Source organism: Herpailurus yagouaroundi, unplaced genomic scaffold (genome assembly GCF_014898765.1).
Source record: "Herpailurus yagouaroundi ecotype Mexico unplaced genomic scaffold, PumYag 160, whole genome shotgun sequence".
Lineage (NCBI taxonomy): Eukaryota > Metazoa > Chordata > Mammalia > Carnivora > Felidae > Herpailurus > Herpailurus yagouaroundi.
Genome location: NW_024412401.1, coordinates 21,567,923 through 21,590,959, shown reverse-complemented (window position 1 = coordinate 21,590,959; position 23,037 = coordinate 21,567,923). Strand labels below are relative to the sequence as shown.

Genomic DNA, 23,037 nt, shown 5'->3' with positions numbered 1-23,037 from the left:
CCCAGGGTGGCGGCGCCTGCGGCCGAGCGCCGGGAGCAGGTACGGGGTCCCGGAGCGGGCCGGGCGGGGAGGGGCGTGGGTTGGTTTCGGGGGTGGGGGGCCCAAAGGCGTGTGGTCCAGCCTTCCGGCCCCGCGGAGGGGGTGGAGCGTTGTCTGGGGTCAGCTTTGTCCGGCCCCGGATACCCTGTGAGCTCTGCGTCCCCGCCGCGCCGAGCGGCTCACAAAGCGTTTTCCTACCCGGTGGGTAGCCCCCTCCCCTAGGGTGGGCAGGGCAGGACCTCTCTAGGTCTCCGCTTGGCGGAGGAGGAAACCAAGGCTTACTGGGGGAAGTGACTTGCCCAAGGTCACGTAGCCGGTGAGAGCCGTAGCCTGGCTGGGACCCAGGGCCACCCTGGGCCGGCGCGGGCCCCGAGTCGGGGACGGGGGGCTGGAAGGAGGAAGAACTCCTAGCCCCCGGGACTCGAGAGACATTGATCCGGAGGAGGGGGCTCTAGGCCCTGGTCCTAGGCACGCCCACCCAATGCTTTTTAGGTAGGCTTCGGGGATAAGAGCTCTTGCGCGGTGGAGAGAAGGAGCAGGGGCCCCTTTGAGGGCTTGGGGGGTACTCTGGGGAGCCGATTTGGGGAGCCTCAGAGGGGAGAGATTCGGATGAGGGGTGTGCCTCCTGGGGGAGGGCTTTCTTGAGTGAATGGGGCAGAGCTTCGGAAACTTCTCATCATGGGGACTGTTTGGTTTTTGCCAGGCCACATTGCCCACCACTGCCCGGACTAAACCAATCTAGCTGAGATTAATAGGGAGGCCTTCCCGCTTTTGTGGAGACACCTATAAGGTGTTTGTTTTCATGAAATGGCACGAGTTTCGTTCGTGCCCCAAAACAGAAGTGCGTATAAGGCCCTAGTAAAAGCATTTCTGCTACAGAAGGCCGAATGAGTTTTTTTCCAGGTGGTCTGGATCTGTCACACATGGAGGACCCCTGGAGAACAGCTATCGGAGGCGTGAAGGGGAAGGAAGCAGGGATGATTGGGACAAGTCACCCTCCAGCCTGGCATGTTGGGGCCATGTGCTGCAGGGACTCCCATTTTTCTTTGGGGTGGGTGGTTTTTACTGTAGTGGATATATCTTGGAAAGGGAAGAAGAGGACTTGGGAGTTCTAGAGGAGAGAGGGAGGGCAATGGAGAGTGTCCTGTGGAGCTCAGAAAGCTGTAGAATGGGGAAAAAGAAGAGGGTATTTAGTCATTGTGGGGGAAGGGAGATAAAAGGGTTGCTGAGGGGAGGGGGCCCGTGTCTAGTCTAGAGAAAACTTGGGATGTTTCAAAGAGGGAGCCAGGGGCTTGAAAGGAGTCTGTTAGAGGTGGATGGTATCTTACAAGGTTGAGTAATAGGTACTGGTCTGCAATCACTTCATTTTCTTCCAGTAAAGACATTTGTAGTACTTTTATATAAATGTTTTGGCTTTTGCGCTCCCCACCCGCATTCTCTTTCCTGGTCTGAGGCTGCCGGCCCATAGTATTGTCTTGGAAGTAAGGCTTGACAAAAGAGGGAAGGGGAAGACTAATTAGCAAATGCATTAATTAGGGCCCTTTGTCCGAAATGATTCCTTGTTTAAGTCAGCCGATTTCTTGCTGCCCTCCTGCACTTCGGCTTTCCAACTGTGGTGGGTGTTTGGGGGATGGGGACGTGCTCTGGAAGAACTGCCCTGATTTAGACAAGATGAATTTTTCTTAAAAAATTGAGACATATATTTGACAAATATGTATAAAAGCATGAACATTTACTGGTCAAAGATTTTAATTAGTGAAATGCAAATTGAAACAATAAGGAGGTGCTGTTTCACACCCATCAGAGTGGCAAAAATTAAATGCTGTGGTAATCAAGTGTTAGTGAGGTTGTGGGGAAGTCAACTTTTATTTACTGCTAGTGGGAATGTAAATGGATACAACTACCTTGGTCAGTAGTGTAGTTATGTCTTTTTGGAGGGCTAACATACTTATTTACCCAAAATGTCTGTTTCTGCGTCTAGGAAGTAATACAGTCGTCCAAGAAAATAAGTAAGAAAAAGTATAAGCATGCTCATTGCAGCTCAAATGTCCACCAACAAGGGGAATGCATAAATTGTTAGGTAGTCCCACACAATTGAGTCTTACAGCTCTGTGAAAAATAAACCACAGCCTCATGCTTTAAAATGAATGAATCTCACAAACATAATATGGGGTGGGGGAACAAGTTACAGATTTCTTACAAAATGTTTGCACTTGTATAAAATGTGAAAACATGCAAAATAATATGGTTTGGGGGCTATGTACCTATGTCGTAAAAATATAAAAACATGCATGGTAACAACTAACACCAAATTCAGAGTAGAAATTATCTCTGGGAAGAAAAGATGAAGAATGGGATTGGACAGGGGTACACCAAGGGCTTTAATTATATCTAATATTCTATTACCAAGAAACCTGAATCAGATAATTGCAAATTAGGATTTGCTTATTTTGGGTGTTGGGTCAGAGATATTCAATATATTATTTTAAATATTTTTCAGATGTTTGAAATATTTCTCACATGCAGAACATTTTCTTATTTATCGAGTGCAGGATTTTTGTCCCATAAAAATGAAACTTCTGCCACAGACTCCAGTCCAGCACAGCCTGTTAGACTTGCAGGCTGGTGATCCTTTTCTCACCCCTTTCTGACCTGCAAAGCCTGGTATTGCGATGGGTGACTTTTATTTTGGAACTGCTGATAGGCATGGAGGATTTCCCAGTGTTTCTAAACTTTCTGGTGGACCTAGGTCAGCAGTTTGAGCTTTGTCAAAATATAAGTGCTCCAGGACGTTCTAACTTATCTGTTGCAGGGAGGGACCCAGACATCTGATTCTGACAAAGTTCCCCAGTAGATTCTGATGACCACTAAAATTTGAGAACCACTGCCTTAGGCTCCTGACTCTGGGCTGTACTCCATTTTAGCTTTGCCCTAGGCTGCCTTCTCTTGCCTCTCCTGCCTAACTGGGACTAATTTGGACCCATGTGATACTTAGCTCTTTTATAGGGCATAAAAGAGTGATGGGGTTGGAAGCTGTTGAATGTGAAGGCATTCATAATCTGGTCATCTCTTCCTCTTATTTTCATGCAGGTAGCTAAGGGGCCCATTATCCATCAGGGCTATTTATCAGGTTTTACAAACTTTAACCACTTGTGTCGCTCACTATATGGGGTTTTATAGTTAAGATAGGAGCAAAAAAACCCCAAACAAACAAAAAACAAAAACAAAGGGGGGGGGTGCACTAACAGAAGGAAAACCAGCAGATTTGGAGAAAGGAAATCCCCAATAGTAAATGTATGTGATCCAACCTTTCTCTACAGATGGTAGAGATTCTTTTAGTGCCTTAGCTTATGACATGCATTTGAATTTCAGCTATTTGAACCTATAGTCAAAGATTAGGGTCTTAAATAACAACTGATTATCACCTCAAGATGGAAGTTTCCTTTCTCCCAAATTTGCTAGTTTTACTTCTCTGCCAGACCCTTTTTGCTCTAGTCCTAATAGGTTTAGGAATTAATTTATATTAACAAATATGAGGATTTCTGGTAATGAAATGTGTAAAATGCTTGTTTGTCTTTGGTAAGGTTCTTCTTTCTGGAAACCTACCTTGAAAGGGCAGTGTGTCCCCAGGTTTTGGGGACCCCATATTTTTGCAGGGCTGCTGTGTGAGGTTGTATAGATTGTGCCCAACCCGAAGTCACCTGTTTTGGGTGACAAGTGGGAGTGCAAATTCATTTGTGCTCCACTTCTCAAAATGAGCAATTCGCGTGGACGTGTGTCCTCTCAGAAGAGGGGGCACCCTTTTCAGATTCTCACCAAGGTGCTTCGTGAAGTAGCTGCCTTGCAGCTTTGTTGGTCTGTGTATAACTGTGCCGTCTATAGTTGTGGACCCTGTGAAGAGGGCATGTCAGTTTTGGGCCTTGAGTTCAAGCGTTTTCCCCACGTGAACTTTTCAAGGGAAGGGACCCGCCCCTGGCTTTTCATCACCATGCTCAGTTGTACCAGGCTTTCAGCTTAAAATTGTAAAAATTTGTTATGGAGCTAGAGAAATATGCCCCTTTTTGAAAGTACCATTATTTATGAAAAGACGGAATGAGAGAGAAATATTAAAAAGACAACAGCATCCGGTACTTGAAGAAGAGAAAGTAGCTATGCACCCCACCCCATTTGCTCTTGCATTCTTGCAGTGCTCACTTTGAGGGGGAAATACAATGGTATTTTTCTCTTCCTATTTCCCCCTACGCTAGTATTCCTGAATTTCTGAAGACCTGAGGCTTTTTAGCCAATTTTGAAAATATTTACCCATTTGTATTTCCCATTAAGTGGTTGTTTACGCTTCCTGCTGTTTTATTTTTTCTTGGAGAGAGGGGAGGGGGTAGTGCTCAACCAAGGACAAGACTGGACTTCCTACTGCTTTTGCAAATAATGGCAGTGTGTTTTTCAGAACAGTTGTCATGGAAGAGTGCTGTTCTGTGGGCTCAAGGGAGAGGTACATTTGAAGTGGTTTCTCTTGTCTTTATTATTATTTTTAAACATGATTGAGGGTGATGGTTACAGAGTTCCATTGTGCTTTTGCTGCTGTTTTGGAGGAGGTTTGTGAAGAAAATATACTTAAAGCTAAAAATGTTTAACAAAAATAGTCTTAGGCTCACACGAGAAAAACAAACAGTTCTCACCTTTAGGCCTTACCCAAAGCAGTTTGAATTTTTTCCAGTTCTGTTTAAATGGATATTGGTACTATTTTAGGGACTGCTTAGAACACTTAACTGGAGTGACGTAGGGCAGGTGGAGGAGGAGAATGATCGGATTATACTGGGGTTTATCAGTAGTTCCTCCAATCGTGATATGGAAAGCTATCACTGTATTGTCTGCTTTTTGGGTTAAAGTATGTGTAGAAATAAGGGCGAGATTGTGAGTTTTGATATGTATAATAATTTGACCCTGTTGAAAGAAAAAGCAGAGGGAAGAAGTGGTAAGAGGAAGAAATACATGCTTGGAAGACAGTAGCAAGCAATTAAATAGCAGTACATTTCATAGTACTTTTGGGATGTTCCTTGAGTTGAAAGGTACCTGTCTGTATCCGTTCTGCTTCAGCACCTTTGATTTCAGTGTCTGAAGATGGTGCTTACTGATCTTTGGTTGAAATCTGTTTTACCGTCATGAAACTGGAAAGTGAGTAGTTTTGAAGACTAGACTGAGGTAGTAGGGTAGGCTGAAAGTAAAAACAAGTATATCCGTTTTGTAACTCCTTTGTCAATAGGAGTTGGGAGTCTCATAATTAACAAAAGTATTTTTCATTTGGCTTTTAGGCTATCTTATTTAAAAATTCTTTTAATGAATTTGTCTTCCTATCTGTGCCTCAGTACATATTTGAGTACCTACTGGGTGTCATAAGACCACTACCCATACTTTGGGGTATAGATAACCTTGGGGTGATAGCCTTCATTGTCAGAGACTTCATTACCTGAGGTACTGAGAACGGCACAAAGGCTGTGGGCTTCAGCTAGTTCTTTCTTTCTTTTGTCATGCTTCCTTCTGCTCCCTGGTCTTCTGGGTTTGGTGGTGATCTACCCATCTGTCAGGTCAGCCCTGCCCCTCCTCTCCCCATGTGAGGGGCACAGAGGCTTTACAGAACCATTCGGCCGGGCACCTTCAAGTAAAACCCCTCCAACAATATTGAGCCAGACCCGAGGGCCATCATAGTGGCTCCAGTTCCTCTTCCTTCTCTGTTGCCTGTGTTGACACCACCCACCCTTTGCTGTGGAGCCTGGAAGTCGCCCCCCTCACCCCCAATCATACAAAGAGGCTTTGTGCTCTGAGGATGTTCTAAAGGCAGGATCACTGTAATTATAATTCCCCAAGCACAACCAAGTAATGGGGGCAGGCAGGGTAAAGATGGTATCCAAGTTCTTGTTGGTAGGGAGAAGTCAGCCGGGATTAAAAATCATCTGGAGTCAGTACCAAAATGGATAATGGAACGTTGTTGGTAATGCTGATGGGAATGTATTTAAGTGAATGCATTTCAGATTTTTACATTCTAATACTTGCGAGATACTTGAAGCTTTAAAAAGCATAAGACAGCCGGAACTTTTTTTTAGGTCTTTTTTTTTTTTTTTTTTAAGTCTAAAATTGTAACCGAAAACTACTTTAGAAGAAGGTATGTAGAAATCCCAGTCTACTTTGCTTTATGTTTCTGTTGCCAGAATGATTGATTGCCCAAGAAAGCCAAATACATAACTTATTACTAGGGGTGCTCCAAATACATAAATTATTACTTTTTTTGCTTGTTTCTAAAAGTAAGCTCTGACTGACGTTTTTGGGAAGGTAATTTCCCCCTACCACCATGAGAAAAAAAAAATCAGTGTGGGGATATGTGCTTAATAAACTTTTATATCAACCATCTATGTCGTGTGCTTCCAAGCTGTGTTGGCAATCTTTTAATGAAAACTTTCTTCTTAGTATGTTAACTATTCATATATTACTCTGACTAGTGTCTCAAACAAACTTTTTTGTGTTTTTAAAATGAAGTGCACCAGGGGCGCCTGGGTGGCTCAGTCAGTTGAGTGTCCGACTTCGGCTCAGGTCATGATCTCATGGTCTGTGAGTTCAAGTCCCGCTCAGGCTCTGTGCTGACAGCTCCGAGCCTGGAGCCTGCTTCAGATTCTGTGTCTCCATCTCGCAGCCCCTCCCCTGCTCATGCTCTGTGTCTGTCTCTCAATAGTAAATAAACATTAAAAAAAAAAAAAAATTAAAAAAAAAAGGCACATGGCTTCTTTAAAACGAAGTGCACCAAACAATTGCAGAGGTCAGTAGACTTTAGGATAGTGGATTCCAGTTGTCCTTTATGCAAGGTGAAGGGAAAAGACCCTTTTTGTTGTTAAGCTTAGCACTGACTTCTGTGGTGAGTGAAGCAATCAGGGTGATCACGTGTACTATATATGGAAACCTTTAGCTACTGTCAGCTGGCCCTTCCTCTAAAAGCATGGCCCCTGACAAAAGTGTGCAATGTGATGATTTGACATATGAATACATTTTGAAATGATAATCACAATCAGGTTTATTAATACATCCATCACCTCACATAGTTATCTGTGTGTGTGAGAGAGAATGTTTCAGATCTATTCTCTTAGCAAATTTCAAGTATACAATACAGTATTATTAACTGTAGTCACCATGATAAATCCATAGATTTTCAGAACTTATCTTATAATTGAAGGCTTGTGCCCTTTGACCAACATCTCCCCATTTTCCCTAATTTCCAGACTCGGGTAACCATATTCTACTCTGTTTCTATGAGTTTGACTTTTTAAATTAAAAACAATTTTATTTATTTATTTATTTATTTATTTATTTATTTATTTATTTATTTATTATTTTAGAGCCCACATGTGAGATTGTATAGTATTTGTCTTTCTCTGTTTGGCGTGTTTCACTTAACATTATGTCCTCCACGTTCATCCATTTGTTGGATGTTGCAAATGGCAGGATTTCCTTCTTTCTAATGGCTGAATAATATTCCATTGTACATATATACCACATCTTCCTTCATCCAATCATCAGACACATAGGTCCCTATCTTAGCTGTTTTGAATAATGCTGCAAGGAACGTGGGAATGCAGATATCTTGAAGAAATCTACCTTAAATTTATCTTCCTATAAGACTACGGGGTAGTCTGTTACAAAGATATTGCCCATATAATCCTTAGAAAGGACTACCAATTTGACAGCTAAAGGTTATGAGATTTAAAAGTACACAAGGCTCCATTTTATCTGCTTTTAATGAGAAGTAAGGTTGATTCCCGCCCCCTGCCCCCAGCCAACCTCGCCAATGTTTAGGCAAATATAGTGCTTATCAGTGACTTTATTTTAGGTTAATTGTAAACTGTTATTTGTCTACTTCGTGTCATTTATAATATACATTTCCTTTGGAGATTAACCTCTGACTCTTACTTTACTGCTCTCTGGTGGCCACTAAGTGATAAAACATTTATTGAATGCCTACTTTGTACCAGGCACAGTGAGGATTTCGGGTAAAATTCAGATATGCAACAGTTCACTGATAGATTCTGACAGTATGGTAGCAGAACAAATGCATTTTTGGGTCTGCAAATTGTTAATAAGAGGGCAGAGAACATCAAAATTTCATTAATAGTGGTGATATATAACCATGATAATTAATGTTGCTAAAGCACAGACCTAACCAGATAAAAAATTTGAGTGGTTATTTTCTAAGTTAAAAGAAATATTTTTTCAGGACACCTGGGTGGCTCAGTCGGTTAAGCATCCAACTCTTGATTTTGGCTCATGTCATAATCCCACACAGTTTTTGAGATTGAACCCTACATCAGGCTCTGTGCTGATAGTGTGGAGACTACTTGGAATTCTTTCTCTCTCTCTCTCTCTCTCTCTCTCTCTCTTTCTCGCTCAAAATAAATAGACATTAAAAAAATTTTTAGGGGCTCCTGGGTGGTTCAGTCGGTTGAGCGTCCGACTTCGGCTTAGGTCATGATCTCGCAGTTGTGAGTTTGAGCCCCGCGTCGGGCTCTGTGCTGACAGCTCAGAACCTGGAGTCGACTTTGGATTCTGTGTCTCCCTCTCTCTCTGCCCCTTCCCCGCTCGTGTTCTGTCTCTTTCTGTCTCTCAAAAATGAATAAACGTTAAAAAATTAAAAAAAATTATTTTGGTCTGGTATTCAAGACCAGCATAATTAGGTCTTCATTATTTCAATCTCTATTCTTCCTCATGAATATTATTCTCCAAGGAAATAGGATACCCTGTTGTCTATATGTCCATCACTTTTTCATCTTTTTTTCTTTGATTTTTTAGCTTTAAGGGCTTTTAGATTTTCCAGAGCCCACTTTTTAAACGTCTAGATGGTAATTGTCACTTATTGTGTGCAAAGCTCTGTTCCAAGTGCTTTACGTGGATTAATTCATTTAATTTGCACTATAGACCTCTAAGGTTGATGCTATTATTATCCTTAATGTGCAGATGAAGAAACTGGAACAGAGAGAGGTTAAATAACTTGCTAGAGAGGATGCAGCTATTAAGAGTGTTATCTGGGATATGAACTGAAGCTGTCTAGTTCCAGAGTCTATATTTTTAGCCATCATGCTTTACTACATCTCTCTCTTTCTCTCTCTCTCTCTCTCTTTTTTTTTTTTTCCAGCAGACTTAGGAGTTAGTTTTGGTAACAAAAGGTTGAATGTAAGCAAAGGTGATCACTGCTTTAGCCACTGAAAGGAATTTGCAGTCTTTAGTTTTACCTTTGCTCTTGAGAAATCTCTTTTCTTAAAGTTCTGAATTACTGCATTAAGATTATTTAATTGATATTTAAAAGTCATTCATTACTTTTTTACATAAAGAGTAGGAGTACCTGCACTGGGGTGGGTGGATTTACATTAGAACAGGCATATTTAAATTACTTCTTAGAAAATCTCTCATATTCTGTAATCCTGAACACTAGGGTCTTAACTGAGGGCTTGTTTGGGCACTTACGCAGATAAAAAAAATTATCGGAAAAATTTGACCCTACTCAGAGGAACTTCTGAATTTCATCTTTTTTGTGGATATGGGTACCCTTCCCCCAAATATCATCCATCCAAGAATGGATGTTAGACTTCATTTTAGCCTTTTCTTTTTAGCCTACTTAATTTCCATAATAAATTGGTTTGTCACAAGCTAAAGTATAAGCATATCTCTTAATCCAGTAGCATAGAATATGAACATTTCAGGTGTTAGTTGCAGAGCCTGGTGTGGGGTTGATGCTGTCTGAGACAGTGGATTATTTGAGGAAAATAATACAGCATTGTGGTTACCAAGTGAGCTACTTCAAAACTGCTAAGTTGGAATCTGAGATTGAGTAAATTTTCTCATAAACAGTTATGGATGGTGTTTCTAATATTTCATCTATATTGTAGGCTTAATAGGCATTGGTGAGCCATCCTTTTAGAAGATGTGCTGTGAGAAAATGAGATTCTAAGGTCAAAACCAGGTACAGTACTTACAGACTTTTGGAACATGGCCTGTTTTTGAGTGGAGCACTGCCAACAATCTTTTTCTCCTACTTTGCTTACGGATACCTAGAAAGGAAAAATGAATTGTTTGCTTTTCAGTTTCCTAAGTGATATGGAATTAGTTCATCGGAGGAAGATATTCTTTCTATTCAGCCAGGGCAAAGACTGATTAATTCAGATAATTGAGGCATTTCCACCTATTTACTTTTTGGAGTTTAAGAATCTTATCTTCAGAACAACTCTAGAGTTATGTTTGGGGGCTCTAATGGAAATCATTGTTGACTGCCTTTGCTGTATGTCAAGAATGAGTCATGAACTCTTGTGATCTAATTATCCAATGTTTCTATTTAAAAATTGTACATATATTGTTGAAAACAAATTATTACTATTCTATGATATTTTTGAACTTTAAATAAAAGCTACCATTGTGTGCTAAAAAAACAAAAAACAAAACCAAAAAACCAACAAAGGCAACAAGTAAAAGATCTGCCTTCTTAAAATGAATTTGTGTGCAACTCATGACGTTATTAAATTGTATGTTAAGGTCAAAACAAGAGTCAGAATTTGATTCTAGAATGTTTAGATAATACTGTATATACTTTGAGTCTAATTTTTGGTAGAACAAAATCTTCAAAAAAAATGAACTCTGTTTCAATTGACGTAAGTGATTTTAATTTAACATAAATAGTTGGAAATAGTAGAAATATAGTTTTGCCATAGCAAAATCTTTCTTTAGAACATTGGAGATGTACATGTTTCCTTTTGAAGTATAGTTGTTTGATAGAATATTATTTATTTTTCCTGGTGCTGTGTAATTAAAACTGCCTAAATTTATTTTAAGGTTTGCTTCAAACTTTGTTTCTGTGGAAGAAAAATTACCAAATTGCAAAGGGGCTTTAGAAATACTGATTCCAAGATTGCTTTTAAGAAGGGAGAGGCAAAAAAAAAAAAAAAAAAAAAGAAGGGAGAGGCAAGTCAAATTGGGTATGAGCTCCACAGAATTGTCTGTGCTACTTCCTGTGTCAGAAAAGCTTAGAGAGGGGGGCTGTGTTGTAGGAGGGCGGGGCATTAACCTGGTAGGAACTAGAAGTGAAACTGGAAGTGCCTTTTTTAAAAAAGAAAAAAAAAAAAGCATATTGTTGTATTAGTCTGAGTCAGGCTGGGTTGAGCGTGAGTGTTTCTCAAGCGCAAATGTGTATGTAGTGCCCTCGCAGATTTCCTGATTAAGTCAACATGTTTGCAGTTGACTCAGGACCGACCTTAGACCCAATGGCGGAAGATGAGAGAAGGGCCAAAGGAGAGGCCGAGGCAGGGGTCTTAGGGTGCAGTTTTTGAAAGAAAATTTCTGAGCCTTTGAGAGACAGCAGGAAGTTAAAGGTGGAATTCTGGGAACATATCCACCCCCTCCTCTCCAGCCCAAGCTGTCTGGAGGTGGAGCCTGAGCCGAGGCAGTGGAGGATAAGTAGACTAATGGATGTTGGTAAAGGTATCCTTGTTAGAACAGAAAAGGTATATCACTGTGGTTTGTCTTCTCATTACAGTCTTAGCCATACAAAGGTTAGCACGTCTTACATAATTTTATTTTGCCTAGGGTTAAAAGTGAAATTCACTTATTTTAAAAGAAAAATGAGAATTTAGGATATAACATTGACACTTAAGAGAGCATTAAATTTCCAGTGTGGTTAAATGGTAGTTATATGCTATCTGTCATGCATAAAAGATGACAGTGCTAACATGCTCTGCCTAACTAGGGCATGCAGTGCTAATGTTTTTCCCACAGGAGTGATAGGTTCAAATTCAGAGATTAAAAACCTGTGCTCTTTCTGCTGGTCTCCCTTCTTCTATCCCCAGAAACCATTCACAGATGCTCTGTGTGTGGATGGGTGTGAGTAATATGGATGAGGATTGGGTTTATGGCTCTGAGGTAGGCCAACACCTCTCACACTTGATTTATGCATCACCTGGGAATCTTATGAAAATGAAGATTTCTAGCAAGGTTACTGATGATAGTGAAGTGGTTTGAGTAGCCAAGGAGTGGAGTAGTGTCTCTCAAACTGTGTAATAGTCATCTGCAGGGCTGGTTAAAAGGAAGAGTACTAGGTGACACCACCTTCCAAGCTTTTGAATCACTTTACCAGGGGGTAGGGCCTAATATTTTGCACACACACAAAAAATTTCTAGGTGATGGTATTGTGGGGTGTGTGTGTGTGTGTATTTTGAGATCCACTGAGGTAGAATATAAAGACTATAGAGGAGAATCAAACCATCTGTCTTGGCTTCTTGAGCATTATTTTGTAACTGAAAATGGTGAAGGAAAGGTTGCTGAAAGTCATAATTAATACTGTTCATGGTTAAATAGGTGATGGGAATTAAGGAGTGCACTTGTGATGACCACCAGGTGTTCTATGGAAGTGTTGAATCATTGTATTGTACACCTGAAACTAATATTATGCTGCAAGTTAACTAACTGGAATCTAAATGAAAACTTAAAAAAATTACTGTTTAGGTTTGGCAAATAACACGTCATTAAACAATTTTGTGTGTTTTATTGTATGGTGAGTATATGTCTGTGTCTAGAAAACATCAACAACAGACTCACACCATACTGGTGGTAATAAAGATTATTCTTTCTGGAGAAGGATCCAGGATTATGGAGGGTGGGGTTTTAGCTTTCTTTTGTAAGGTTTTAATTTTTACTGAAGAGATTGTACTTCTATTTATGTAATTAATTTTATAAAAAGGCATACGAAAACTGGGCTAGATTGCCTCCCGTTTACTTCTCTAGATCTGTCCTCCACCCTGTTCCACCTGGCTCTCTGCCCTAAGGAAAGAGCTCCCAGATCCTCTGGCTTCTTACTGTAATGGTTTAGCCTTAAGAAGAAATTGAAGGGAAGGAGGATGAAGTCAGAATATTTATTCTCCTCTCACGGTAGCCTGCATTTTATTACCTGGGTTCTGGGAAACTCTGTCTCTTGTCTTTTTTGGGGACCAGAGCAATAATTGTTCAGTTATTGCTAGTTCTGGTTCCTGTTCCATCCCCTGTGATTTCTGTAGGCCTCAACTAATTTAGTAATTATTCCTTTTACAGATAGACCCCTTTCAGATTATTCTGAGTTTGTCATTCCTTTACTGTTGGGACCCTGACTGATGGACCCTCTAGTCTTGTTCTTCTCTCTACTATAATCCCATCTCAGAGGTAGTGACAGTACTATTTTGGTATGTGTAACTTCCAGACATTTCTATACATAACATGGCCCTAAAATAAATGTACATATTTAACACAAAAGGAATCCTATTGTACTTCCAATTGTATGAGTTTTTCTCACATCATACTACATTGTGACCATTTTTTACATCAGTATAATCTACCTCTTTTTAAAAAATTTTATAAGCTTATTTATTTTGAGAGGAGCACATGTGTGGGGAGGGGTGGAGAGAGAGAGAGAATCCCAAGCAGGCTCTGCATGGCCAGTGTGGAGCCCACTGGGGGGGCTTGAACTCATGAACCCATGAGACCATGACCCACGCTGAGATCAAGAGTCAGACGCCCAACCAACTGAGCTACCCAGGCACCCCAAATCTGCCTCATTCTTAATAGCTACAGCTAAATAAACTATCCATTGTATTTGATATGGACATACCACAACTTAACCAGTTCCTTATATATTTAACATGATAATTTTGTAAAAAAATTTTTAATGTTTTTATTTATTTTTGAGAGAGAGAGAGAGACCGAGCATGAACAGGGGAAGTGCAGAGAGAGAGGGAGACACAGAATCCCAAGCAGGCTCCAGGCTCCAAGCTGACAGCACAAAGCCAGACACGAGGCTTGAACTCCTGAACCACGAGATCATGACCTGAACTGAAGTTGGGTGCTCAACCTACTGAGCCACCCAAAGCTCCTCCAATTTAACATGATAATTTTAATCATATACTGAATTTTCATTAATAATTAGATCTGTTTCTGCATTCTGTTCTATTGTTCTGTCTCTATTCTGGCACCAATATTACACATTTTGCTTATTGTAGTTTTATACAGATAAATTCTTGGCAGGGCAAATCCTGGTAGTTATTTTTATTTTGGAGAAGACTTTGGGCTTTCATCATGTACTTTTTTCCCTTCCAGATATATCTTTTAAAAGTATTTGTTAGGATTCCTACAGTAGTCATTGATACATTGATTGGAAAGGCATTAGTGAAGTTTTATAGTTTAATTCACATTTGTCAATGTATTTTACACAGTAGGGCATTTCATCATGTTTCTTGAGTTTTGCTGATGTTAGGAAAAGCGGTGGATTTTTGGATATTTATTTAAAAACCTGCCTATTTCTGGGGCACCTGGGTGGCTCAGTTGGTTAAGTGTCCAGCTTCAGCTCAGGTCATGATCTCATGGTTCATGAGTTCGAGCCCTGCATCTGGCTCTGCAGTGACAGCTCAGAGCCAGATTCTGTGTCTCCCTCTCTCTCTCTGCCCCTCCCCTGCTCATGTTCTCTCTCTCTCTCTCAAAAATAAGCAAACATTAGAAAAACATTTTTTAAACCTGCCTATTTCCTGAGGTTTTTTTAGTTATTTTAATAGTTTTTTCATAGATTTTTCTTGGATATTCCAGTTGGATGACTTTACTGGTAAATATTGCTAATTTAGACTCCTTTTCAGTATTCCCCCCCTTTATTCTTATTTTATTGGCTAGACTATAACATCCAGAAAAATGTCATATATGTGACTTAATGAGGCTGCCTCAGGTATGCTTCACTGTTCATTGTGGAGCTGACTGTGGGACTGAAACCTGACAAGTTAAAGGAGTATTTTTATTTGTTAAGTGTTTTTTTTCTCAGAAAGGATAAATTTGTCAGATGCTGTTCAACTCAGTTATCTACCCTTGGAGATTGTTTCTTTCAACCTGTGCTGAGTTAATCAATTTTCAGTATGGAATTATTACTAAATTTCTGGAACAAATCTCATAGTACTAGGTTGAGTTTAGTATTTAGGGTTTTGGTATATATGCACAAGGGGAATGGCCTGTAATTTTCCTTCCTTGTGCCATTCTTGACATGAAGATTTTGATAGCATGGAAAAATAGTGTTTGGGTTGAAAGAGCAGTAACCATTTCTATTTTGTTTTTTAGTTTATTCCATTCAGTTTTCTTATTTTTTGTGTGTTGGGAGTGAGGTGGGGGGCAAGTAGTCAATTTTGGTAAGTTAGATATTATTTTTAGAAAATTAAATTCCTTTTCCAGCTTTAAAAAAAAATACGAGTGAGTTCATATATGTTCTCTTACCTTTCAAAATTTCCTCTGTATGGGGCACCTGGGTGGCTTAGTCAGTTGAGTGTCCAACTTCGGCTCAATGGCTTGTGAGTTCCAGCCCCTCATGGAGCTTGCTGCTGTCAGTGCAGAGCCCGCTTTGGATCTTCTGTCCCCCTCTCTGTCTTTGCCCCTTCCCCACTTGCACTCTCTCTTGCAAAAATAAATAAATCTTAAAATAAAATTTGCTCTGTAAATATGATTTTATCAGCTTTCTTAATCTTAATTTGTATTTTGTTCTTTTTGATTAGATTAAAATCTGTCTCTGCCTATTTATCCCTCTGTAAAATAGGTATAATGAAAATGAGCTAATGTATGTATCTTACTACATAGTAAGCAATCAACTGATGGTTGCTACTAAAAAAAATGATTGCCTTTTATTATTTTTGTACTTTTAATTTATTGTTTCTATATTTTTGTATTCTGATTCAGGAATTTCGGTTCTCATCTTTATTAAAACTTTCTGTATGCCTTACAAGTTTTTAAAAAATTTATACATTTATCGTCTTCTGATTACAAAAATGCACATGGCAAAAAATTCAAACATTACAGAAATAGATATCAGAGAAAATAAGTCTCTTCAAATTCTTGAGAGATCAAGGTTGGTGTCTATATACATATGTGTTTTTGTTTTTATTATACACTTACATGTAAGTGTATCTGTATAAAGTTATAAAAAATGGGATGATACATACTGTTTTGCAACTTGCTTTTTCCTACTTTATATCTTGGATCTCTTTCCAAGTTAGAATTTATAGATCTGGTTTTTGTTTTTTTTAATTTTTTTTTTTAACATTTATTTTTGAGACAGAGAGAGAGAGGAGAGCATGAACAGGGGAGGGTCAGAGGAAGAGGGAGACACAGAATCTGAAACAGGCTCCAGGCTCTGAGCTGTCAGCACAGAGCCTGAGCGGGGCTCGAACCTTGCGGACCATGAGATCATGACCTGAGCTGAAGTCGGACGCTTAACCAACTGAGCCACCCAGGCGCCCCTGGTTTTTGTTTTTTAAAACCTTTATTTGACAGGGATGCCTGTGCAGCTCAGTCAGTCAGGTGTCTGATTTGATCAGCTCAGGTCATGATCTCACAGTTCCTGGAATCGATCCCCGTGTTGGGCTCTGTGCTGACAGCTCAGAGCCCAAAGCCTGCTTCAGATTCTGTGTCTCCCTCTCTCTCTGCCCCTCTACTGTGTGTTTGCGCACACTATTTCAAAATGAATAACTAAAAAAATAAATAAATAAAACTTTTATTTGACGAACAATATAGGTCTGGCAACATTGACATCTTCTGAGTTTGCTCCTCAGTGAATCCTCACAATGTGAACACACTTGTGACCAATAGTCAGGTCAAGAAGTAAAATATGACAAGTACTCCAGAAGCTTCCCTGTGTGTTCCCTATCTTGTTATTTTTTAAGATTTAACAGCTTCATTAAGATATAACTCACATATCATACAATTCGCCCATATGAAGTGTAAAATTCATTGCATTTGGTATTTTGGTATATTCACAATTGTGCAACCATTACCACTATCTAATTCTAGAATCTTTTCATCACCCCAGAAAGAAACCCTGTACCCATTGGCAGTCACTCTCCATTTCTTTCTATCTCATTGGTAGGCAACAACTGAACTATTTTCTGTCTCTATAGATTTTTTCCATACTAGACCTTTTATATCAGTGGAATCATGCATTGTATCGTCTTTTATGACCGGCTTCTTTCTCTTATCATAATGTTTTCAGGTTCATCCATATTGTAACATATGTCAGCATTTCATTCCTTTTAATGGCCAAATAATCATTGTATGGATATACTATGTTTTATTTATCCATTCCTCAATCAATGGACATTTGGGTTGAACCACTTTTGAACTATTATGAATAAAGCTGCTATGAGCATTTGTGTGCTAGATTTTGTGTGGACATAATATTTACATTTCTCTTAGATACATAGGCACACCCCTAAGAGTGGAAATCCTGGGTTTTTAAAGGTTTTAAAATTTTCCCTAATTGTCAGAGGCAAAGCTAAATAGTATCTTTTGTGTCTTTATAACTTTTATTTATTCTTTAAAGGTTATTTTGAGAGAGAGGGAGAGAGAGTAGCAGGGGATGGGCAGAGAGAGGAGAGAGACAATCCCAAGCAGGCTTTGTGCTGTCAGCACAGAGCCTGAGCTCACAATCGTGAGACCATGACCTGAGCCGAAATCAAGAGTCAGATGCTTAACCCACTGGGCTACCCAGGAGCCCCTGTGTCTTTATAATTTCAAGCATTTCAGTACATTTGTGCTTTTCGACTCGGCTTTTTTTTTTGTAGATATAATCTGGCATTTATGTTATTTTTATATATTACATATTTTCTTTTGAGAATGATTTTTTAAAATGTTTTCATGCAATTATATAGTGAGATTTACAACAGTTATTTAGATTTATCTGTATTTTAAGTTGTTTGCTGTTGCCTTCCATTCTTAGCTATGTAAATCTGTTCATTTGTTGGGCGAGGACTACAGTTTCCAGGATCCATGCTTACACACTCTTTATTTATTTATTTATTTATTTATTTATTTATTTATTTAAGAGTGTGTGCAAGTGGGGTCTAGAAGAAAAGGGGGAGAGAGAGAATCCTAAGCAGCCTTCACACTTTGTGGAATCCAACATGGGGCTCGATCCCATGACCCTGGGATCATGGCCTGAGCTGAAATAAGAGTGCAACACTCAACAGACTGAGCCACCCAGATGCCCCCCTCCCCGCCTCCAGCCATACTTTTTATAGTATGTGAGTAGATCTGTGTGGACATTTCAAAGGTATGATTAAGGTTTGATTTTCATTGACCTAATCCAGAGCTTTGTTTGCTCTCAACTCATCAGGAGTTTCAAGGTAATATTTTTCAGTTAGTTACCCTTCCAGGAAGAACCGCCTGAGGTTGGGAGTTTGTAGAGAGAAATGATGTAGTCTTTCTTGGTGATCAGAGAGGGGAATAAGGAAACTAGATGGACAGACTGGAGTGCATAGTTCTATTATTTGGAAGAATCACCTAATCCTGGGGCATTGTGCCTACTGCCTTTTTCAAATCTAATGTGTACATATCTTCATATTTGTGTGATTTATCAATACCACTGGTTTTCCTATGAGCCTTTGCGCTATTACAGATAATTTTTGTAGTGTCTTTGCTTTACCCAAAAGGTAAACAGGTCATATTGAAATCTGAATGAAAATACTTTTTTTTTCTTGTTACATTTGTTTATTTTTGAAGGAGAGAGAGAGAGACAGAGCATAAGCAAGGGAGGGACAGAGAGAGAGGGAGATACAGAATCTGAAGCAGGCTCCAGGCTCTGAGCTGTCAGCACAGAGCCCGATGCGGGGCTTTAACCCACGAACCATGAGATCATGACCTGAGCCGAAGTCAGACACTTAACCAACTGAGCCATCCACGTGCCCCTGAATGGAAATATTTCTTAAGGAGTCTGTAGGAGATGAACCACAGTGTGATATTAATATGAATTTTCCAAGGCCTAGGAGCTAGTATTCAATTGCATGGGCCCAGAAACTGGGCTTTTCCTGCATGTCTACAGGTGATCAGGCTCACACTGTCTATACAACAGAAGACTTTTATCCAGGGCGCCTGGGTAGCCCAGTTGGTTGAGCGTCTGACTTCGGCTTGGATCATGATCTCATGGTTTGTGGGTTCAAGCCCCACATTGGGCTCTGTGCTGACAGTGCAGAGCCTGTTTGGGATTCTTTGTCTGCACCTTCCCCACTCACACTCTCTCAAAATAAATAAAAAAAATTTTTTATCCAAACTGAAAATACCAGTTTATTTATAATGTGAAATGATCTTTCAAATGATTTAAATTCAACAACTAAATATGTGTCTACTTTGTACTAGGCCTACTCACTGTGTATGCAGTAGTGAAGAAAAACAGGTAAAACCTCTGCTCTTACGAAGATTATATTCTGATGATGTGAGACAGACCATAACTAATAAATACATAATATGTTGTGAAGATGGTGAGTGCTAAGAAGATAAATAGAGTAGGGTAAAGAAAGATGAGCAAAGTGTGAAAGAGAGGGTATTATTTAAATTTGTTGGCCAAAGTAGACCTCTGTGGTATGATCCTTGAGCTGAGACCCAAAGGAAGTGAGGAGTCAAACAATGCCAGTGCAAAAGCCCTGAAGCAGAAGTGTGCTTACTGTCTTCAAGGAGCAGGAGGGAATTCTGAGTGGCTAGACAGGAGGAGCAGAGTGGCAGGAAGTAGAGTGGTAACCTCCTAGACCATTAAAAAGACTTTCTGACTTTTGTTCTGAGATGAGATTACTGAGCAGGGAAGTGATGTTAGGACATGACTTCCCTTTTAGCACCATCACTCTGGCTGCAGTGCTTAAGGATGGGCTCTGGGGAAGGGGAGGGGTTGGAGTTGGAAAAGCCATTAGGAGGCAGTTTTGGTAGAACAGGAGATGAAGTGATTTACCAGCTTCTTGGTTGTGGCCAGGAAGTGTGGGCTAAGTCAGAAACAGGCTGCCTGGTGTACAGTCCGTCACCTGTCAGCCCTTGTCAACTTGACCCTTTCTTCTCCTTTCTGAAACTGACTGCCCTTGCCAAGATCATCGATGATGGTGAGTTACAAACCAATGGACACTCAGGCCACATCTCACTCGTACATCTTCCCGGAATCCATAGAAGTCACTCTTTCTTGAATCCCTGTGTCTTGGCTTCTGTAAGCTCACAGTGCTAATTTCGTCTCACATGTGTGTGTACTTTTTTTGTTAGCTACCTCCCCCCAATCACTACAGGCTTGAGTTGTTCACAGCTTGGCCTCGTACCCTTTTTTTTTTTTTTCCTGTGTTCTCTTTCTTGATACTGTTTGTTCCCAAGGATTTAAATATCATTTATATGCTGAGAATTCCCAAATTTACATTTTATAGGGAGCTCATATTTTACCTGTCAAAAACTAAAATTATTACCTAGCCCAAACTGGGGGGACCTGCCTTTCCACCTTCGCGGGGTTTTTTTCCCATCAATCATGGTACCATCATTTGCTTAAACTGGGAACCAAGGAGTGATTTTTGGCATTTTTGTTTTTCCTGTCATGCCCCTTTACCCCATCCTTCACCAAGTCCTTTTCAGCTTCTCTCCAAAATGTATCTTGTATCCTTTCATTTCTTTCCATTGAAACCATCTTGTCTCTCCCTTGGAACTGTCGCTTACAGAGTTTTAGTTGGTCTTCACGCTTCTCTGGCTTCCCCTCCCATTTTCTCTGTGCAGCAATCGGAGAGTTTTTGTTTTTCTTCTTTTAATTTTTTTTTAACGTTTATTTATTTTTGAGAGACAGCGTGAGCGGGGGAGGGGCAGAGAGAGGGAGGCACAGAATCTGAAGCCAGCTCCAGGCACCGAGCTGTCGGACTCGCAAACCACAATATTATGACCTGAGTCAAAGTTGGATGCTTAACCAACTGAGCCACCCAGGCGCCCTGCTTTTATTTATTTTTTTTTAGTTTTTATTATTTTTTTAAGTTTTATTTATGTAAGTAAGCTCTGCACCCAACGTGGGGCTCAAACTCACAACCCCGAGATCGAGAGTCACATACTCCTCCGACTGAGCTGGCCAGGCGCCCCCAGAGAGCTTTTAAAACAAGGGGTCATGTAGCTACTTAAAATCATTCATTGGCTTGCTGCTGCACTTGAACTTACCCAATATTTCCTTAGCTCTCAGCTTTCCTGTGAGGTTTTTCTTGACTGCCCTGTCTGAAAGGAGGTTCTGACCCTCTGCTCTCTCATTGCACCCTGTTTTTTTTCACCCCTTTGAAGCACTTGACACAGTCTATAATTACTCATTAATGGAGTTACATATGTGGCCGAGACACTTCTCCCTCTAGGTCTGGCAAAGATAGACGAATTGTACTTTAGCAGAAGAGTTTGGTCTTAATTGTAACTGATACCAAAGAAAGTGAATTCAGAAGAGGCTGCAAATAATTTTTTACTTTGTCTTGGGTCAATTCCCAGAAGCCCATTCTCTTTTGATGTTCCTTCTTCTTTGCTTTTCTTTACCCCTTCCCTTTCTATTCTCATAACCTTCCTTTTGTCAGGGTAGTCAGGGTAGGTCTTTGACAGCTTGTGTTGAAGCCTGAGGTGACTTGTTCATGGCTCTATCCAGTAAGGTGGTTTTGGGTCTCATGTTCTTCACACCCAAACATTTATATGACAGACCAGACCTCTCTTATGTAGCCATCTCTCCTAATCAACTTTGATATGTCAACCTAATGTACCTCCTGTTGACCAGGAGTTTGGCATTGGGAAAAATAGAGGGAATGAAGGGAACTGGGGTTCCCTTGTCCTGCTTGCTCCCACTTTATATTGTCTTCCCTACTAGACTGCCACTGGCATGAGGAGACAAATCTGTCTCTGATGTTCACTATCACGATGTACCCAGTGTTTATATGGTGCTTGGCACTTAGTGGCTGCTCTGTACACATCCACAGAATGGAAGTGGAACAAAAGCAGGGAGCTCATCTTGTGAGAATTTCATCTAAGTGCCATGAGGGGAGAGTTGAAAAATCTCTTCCTCTCAGCAGTTGATGCCTCTAGTATCCAGAATATTTATGTGTTCCCTCCTGCTCCCCTCCACTGTCTCTCCAGAGCTAGACATGACCAGAGTTTGGTTTCAGAACCTGTTTTTTTTTGGTTGCTGTTTGCCACCTTCAGGGGCCCCTTTGTTTCTCTGTATGTGTAGATGTCACTGATTTAAGTTGGTTGCTTCTCCTAGTCCATGAAGTGTTTGTGGGCCTAGTAAAAGCTCATTTCCTACCACTGTGTTTTGATTTGCTTCACTTTCCTAATCAACCCTGTTATTGGGGGGTTGGGCAGTTGTAGTTTTTTTTTTTTTGTCACTTATACTAGAGAAGTAAACCATAAGTTTTGCAAACTGAGAATCTCTTTTTATAATACTCCCCACTACCTTCTTTGCTAGACAGCCATATGGAGTTCTGAGGAAGGTGTGTGAATAATTAACTCTTTGTGCTTATATGAAACAATTATGCTGGAAGAATTGGAATTTCTAGTATAGTTATTGATCATTACTGTTTGTTTTTTTTTTAACATTTATTTATTTTTGAGACAGAGAGAGACAGAGCATGAATGGGGGAGGGTCAGAGAGAGGGAGACACAGAATCCGAAACAGGCTCCAGGCTCTGAGCGGTCAGCACAGAGCCCGATGCGGGGCATGAACTCACGGACCAGACCGTGAGATCATGACCTGAGCTGAAGTCAGACGCTTAACGGACTGAGCCACCCAGACGCCCCAGTCATTACTTCTAGGCAGTTGATCATCATCGTAAGGAACCACAAGAAAAAAGTTTTAAAATTACATTTGTGGTCTCTAATTGGAAGCACTTATTTTGGCCCTGAGTATAGTTTTCAGATATTAAGAGATATGGTTTTGGTGAAAGGACTTAAGTTTTTTTCCTTTCCTTTTATTTTATCTTTAATATTTTTATTTATATTTGAGAGACAGGTAGAGCACGAGCGGGGGAGGGGCAGAGAGAGGGAGACAGAATCTGAATCAGGCTCCAGGCTCTGAGCTATCAGCACAGAGCCCGGTGCAAAAACCCCAAGTTTTTGCCTTTTAAGTTAAAAACAATTTTTTTTTCCTTTTTTTGCCTGGAGTTAAAATATTTCCCCCTAAAATGT

The 23,037-nt window shown here is 40.3% G+C and overlaps 2 protein-coding genes across 2 annotated transcripts in view; one reads left to right on the top strand and one right to left on the bottom strand.

Annotated features, from left to right (window-relative positions):
- Positions 1–471, bottom strand: part of LOC121035179 (collagen alpha-1(I) chain-like) — a 1,126-nt gene extending 655 nt beyond the window's left edge. Inside the window, exons 1-2 of the mRNA XM_040482778.1 lie at positions 335–471; positions 44–293 (exon numbers count right to left, since the gene is read on the bottom strand). Of these exons, the coding sequence (XP_040338712.1) occupies positions 44–293; positions 335–471 (387 nt within the window). The remainder of the gene's footprint in view (positions 1–43; positions 294–334) is intronic.
- Positions 19–23,037, top strand: part of RNF38 (ring finger protein 38) — a 140,685-nt gene continuing 117,666 nt past the window's right edge. The window contains exon 1 of the mRNA XM_040481696.1: positions 19–39. The gene's annotated coding sequence lies outside the window, so the exon portion shown is untranslated. The remainder of the gene's footprint in view (positions 40–23,037) is intronic.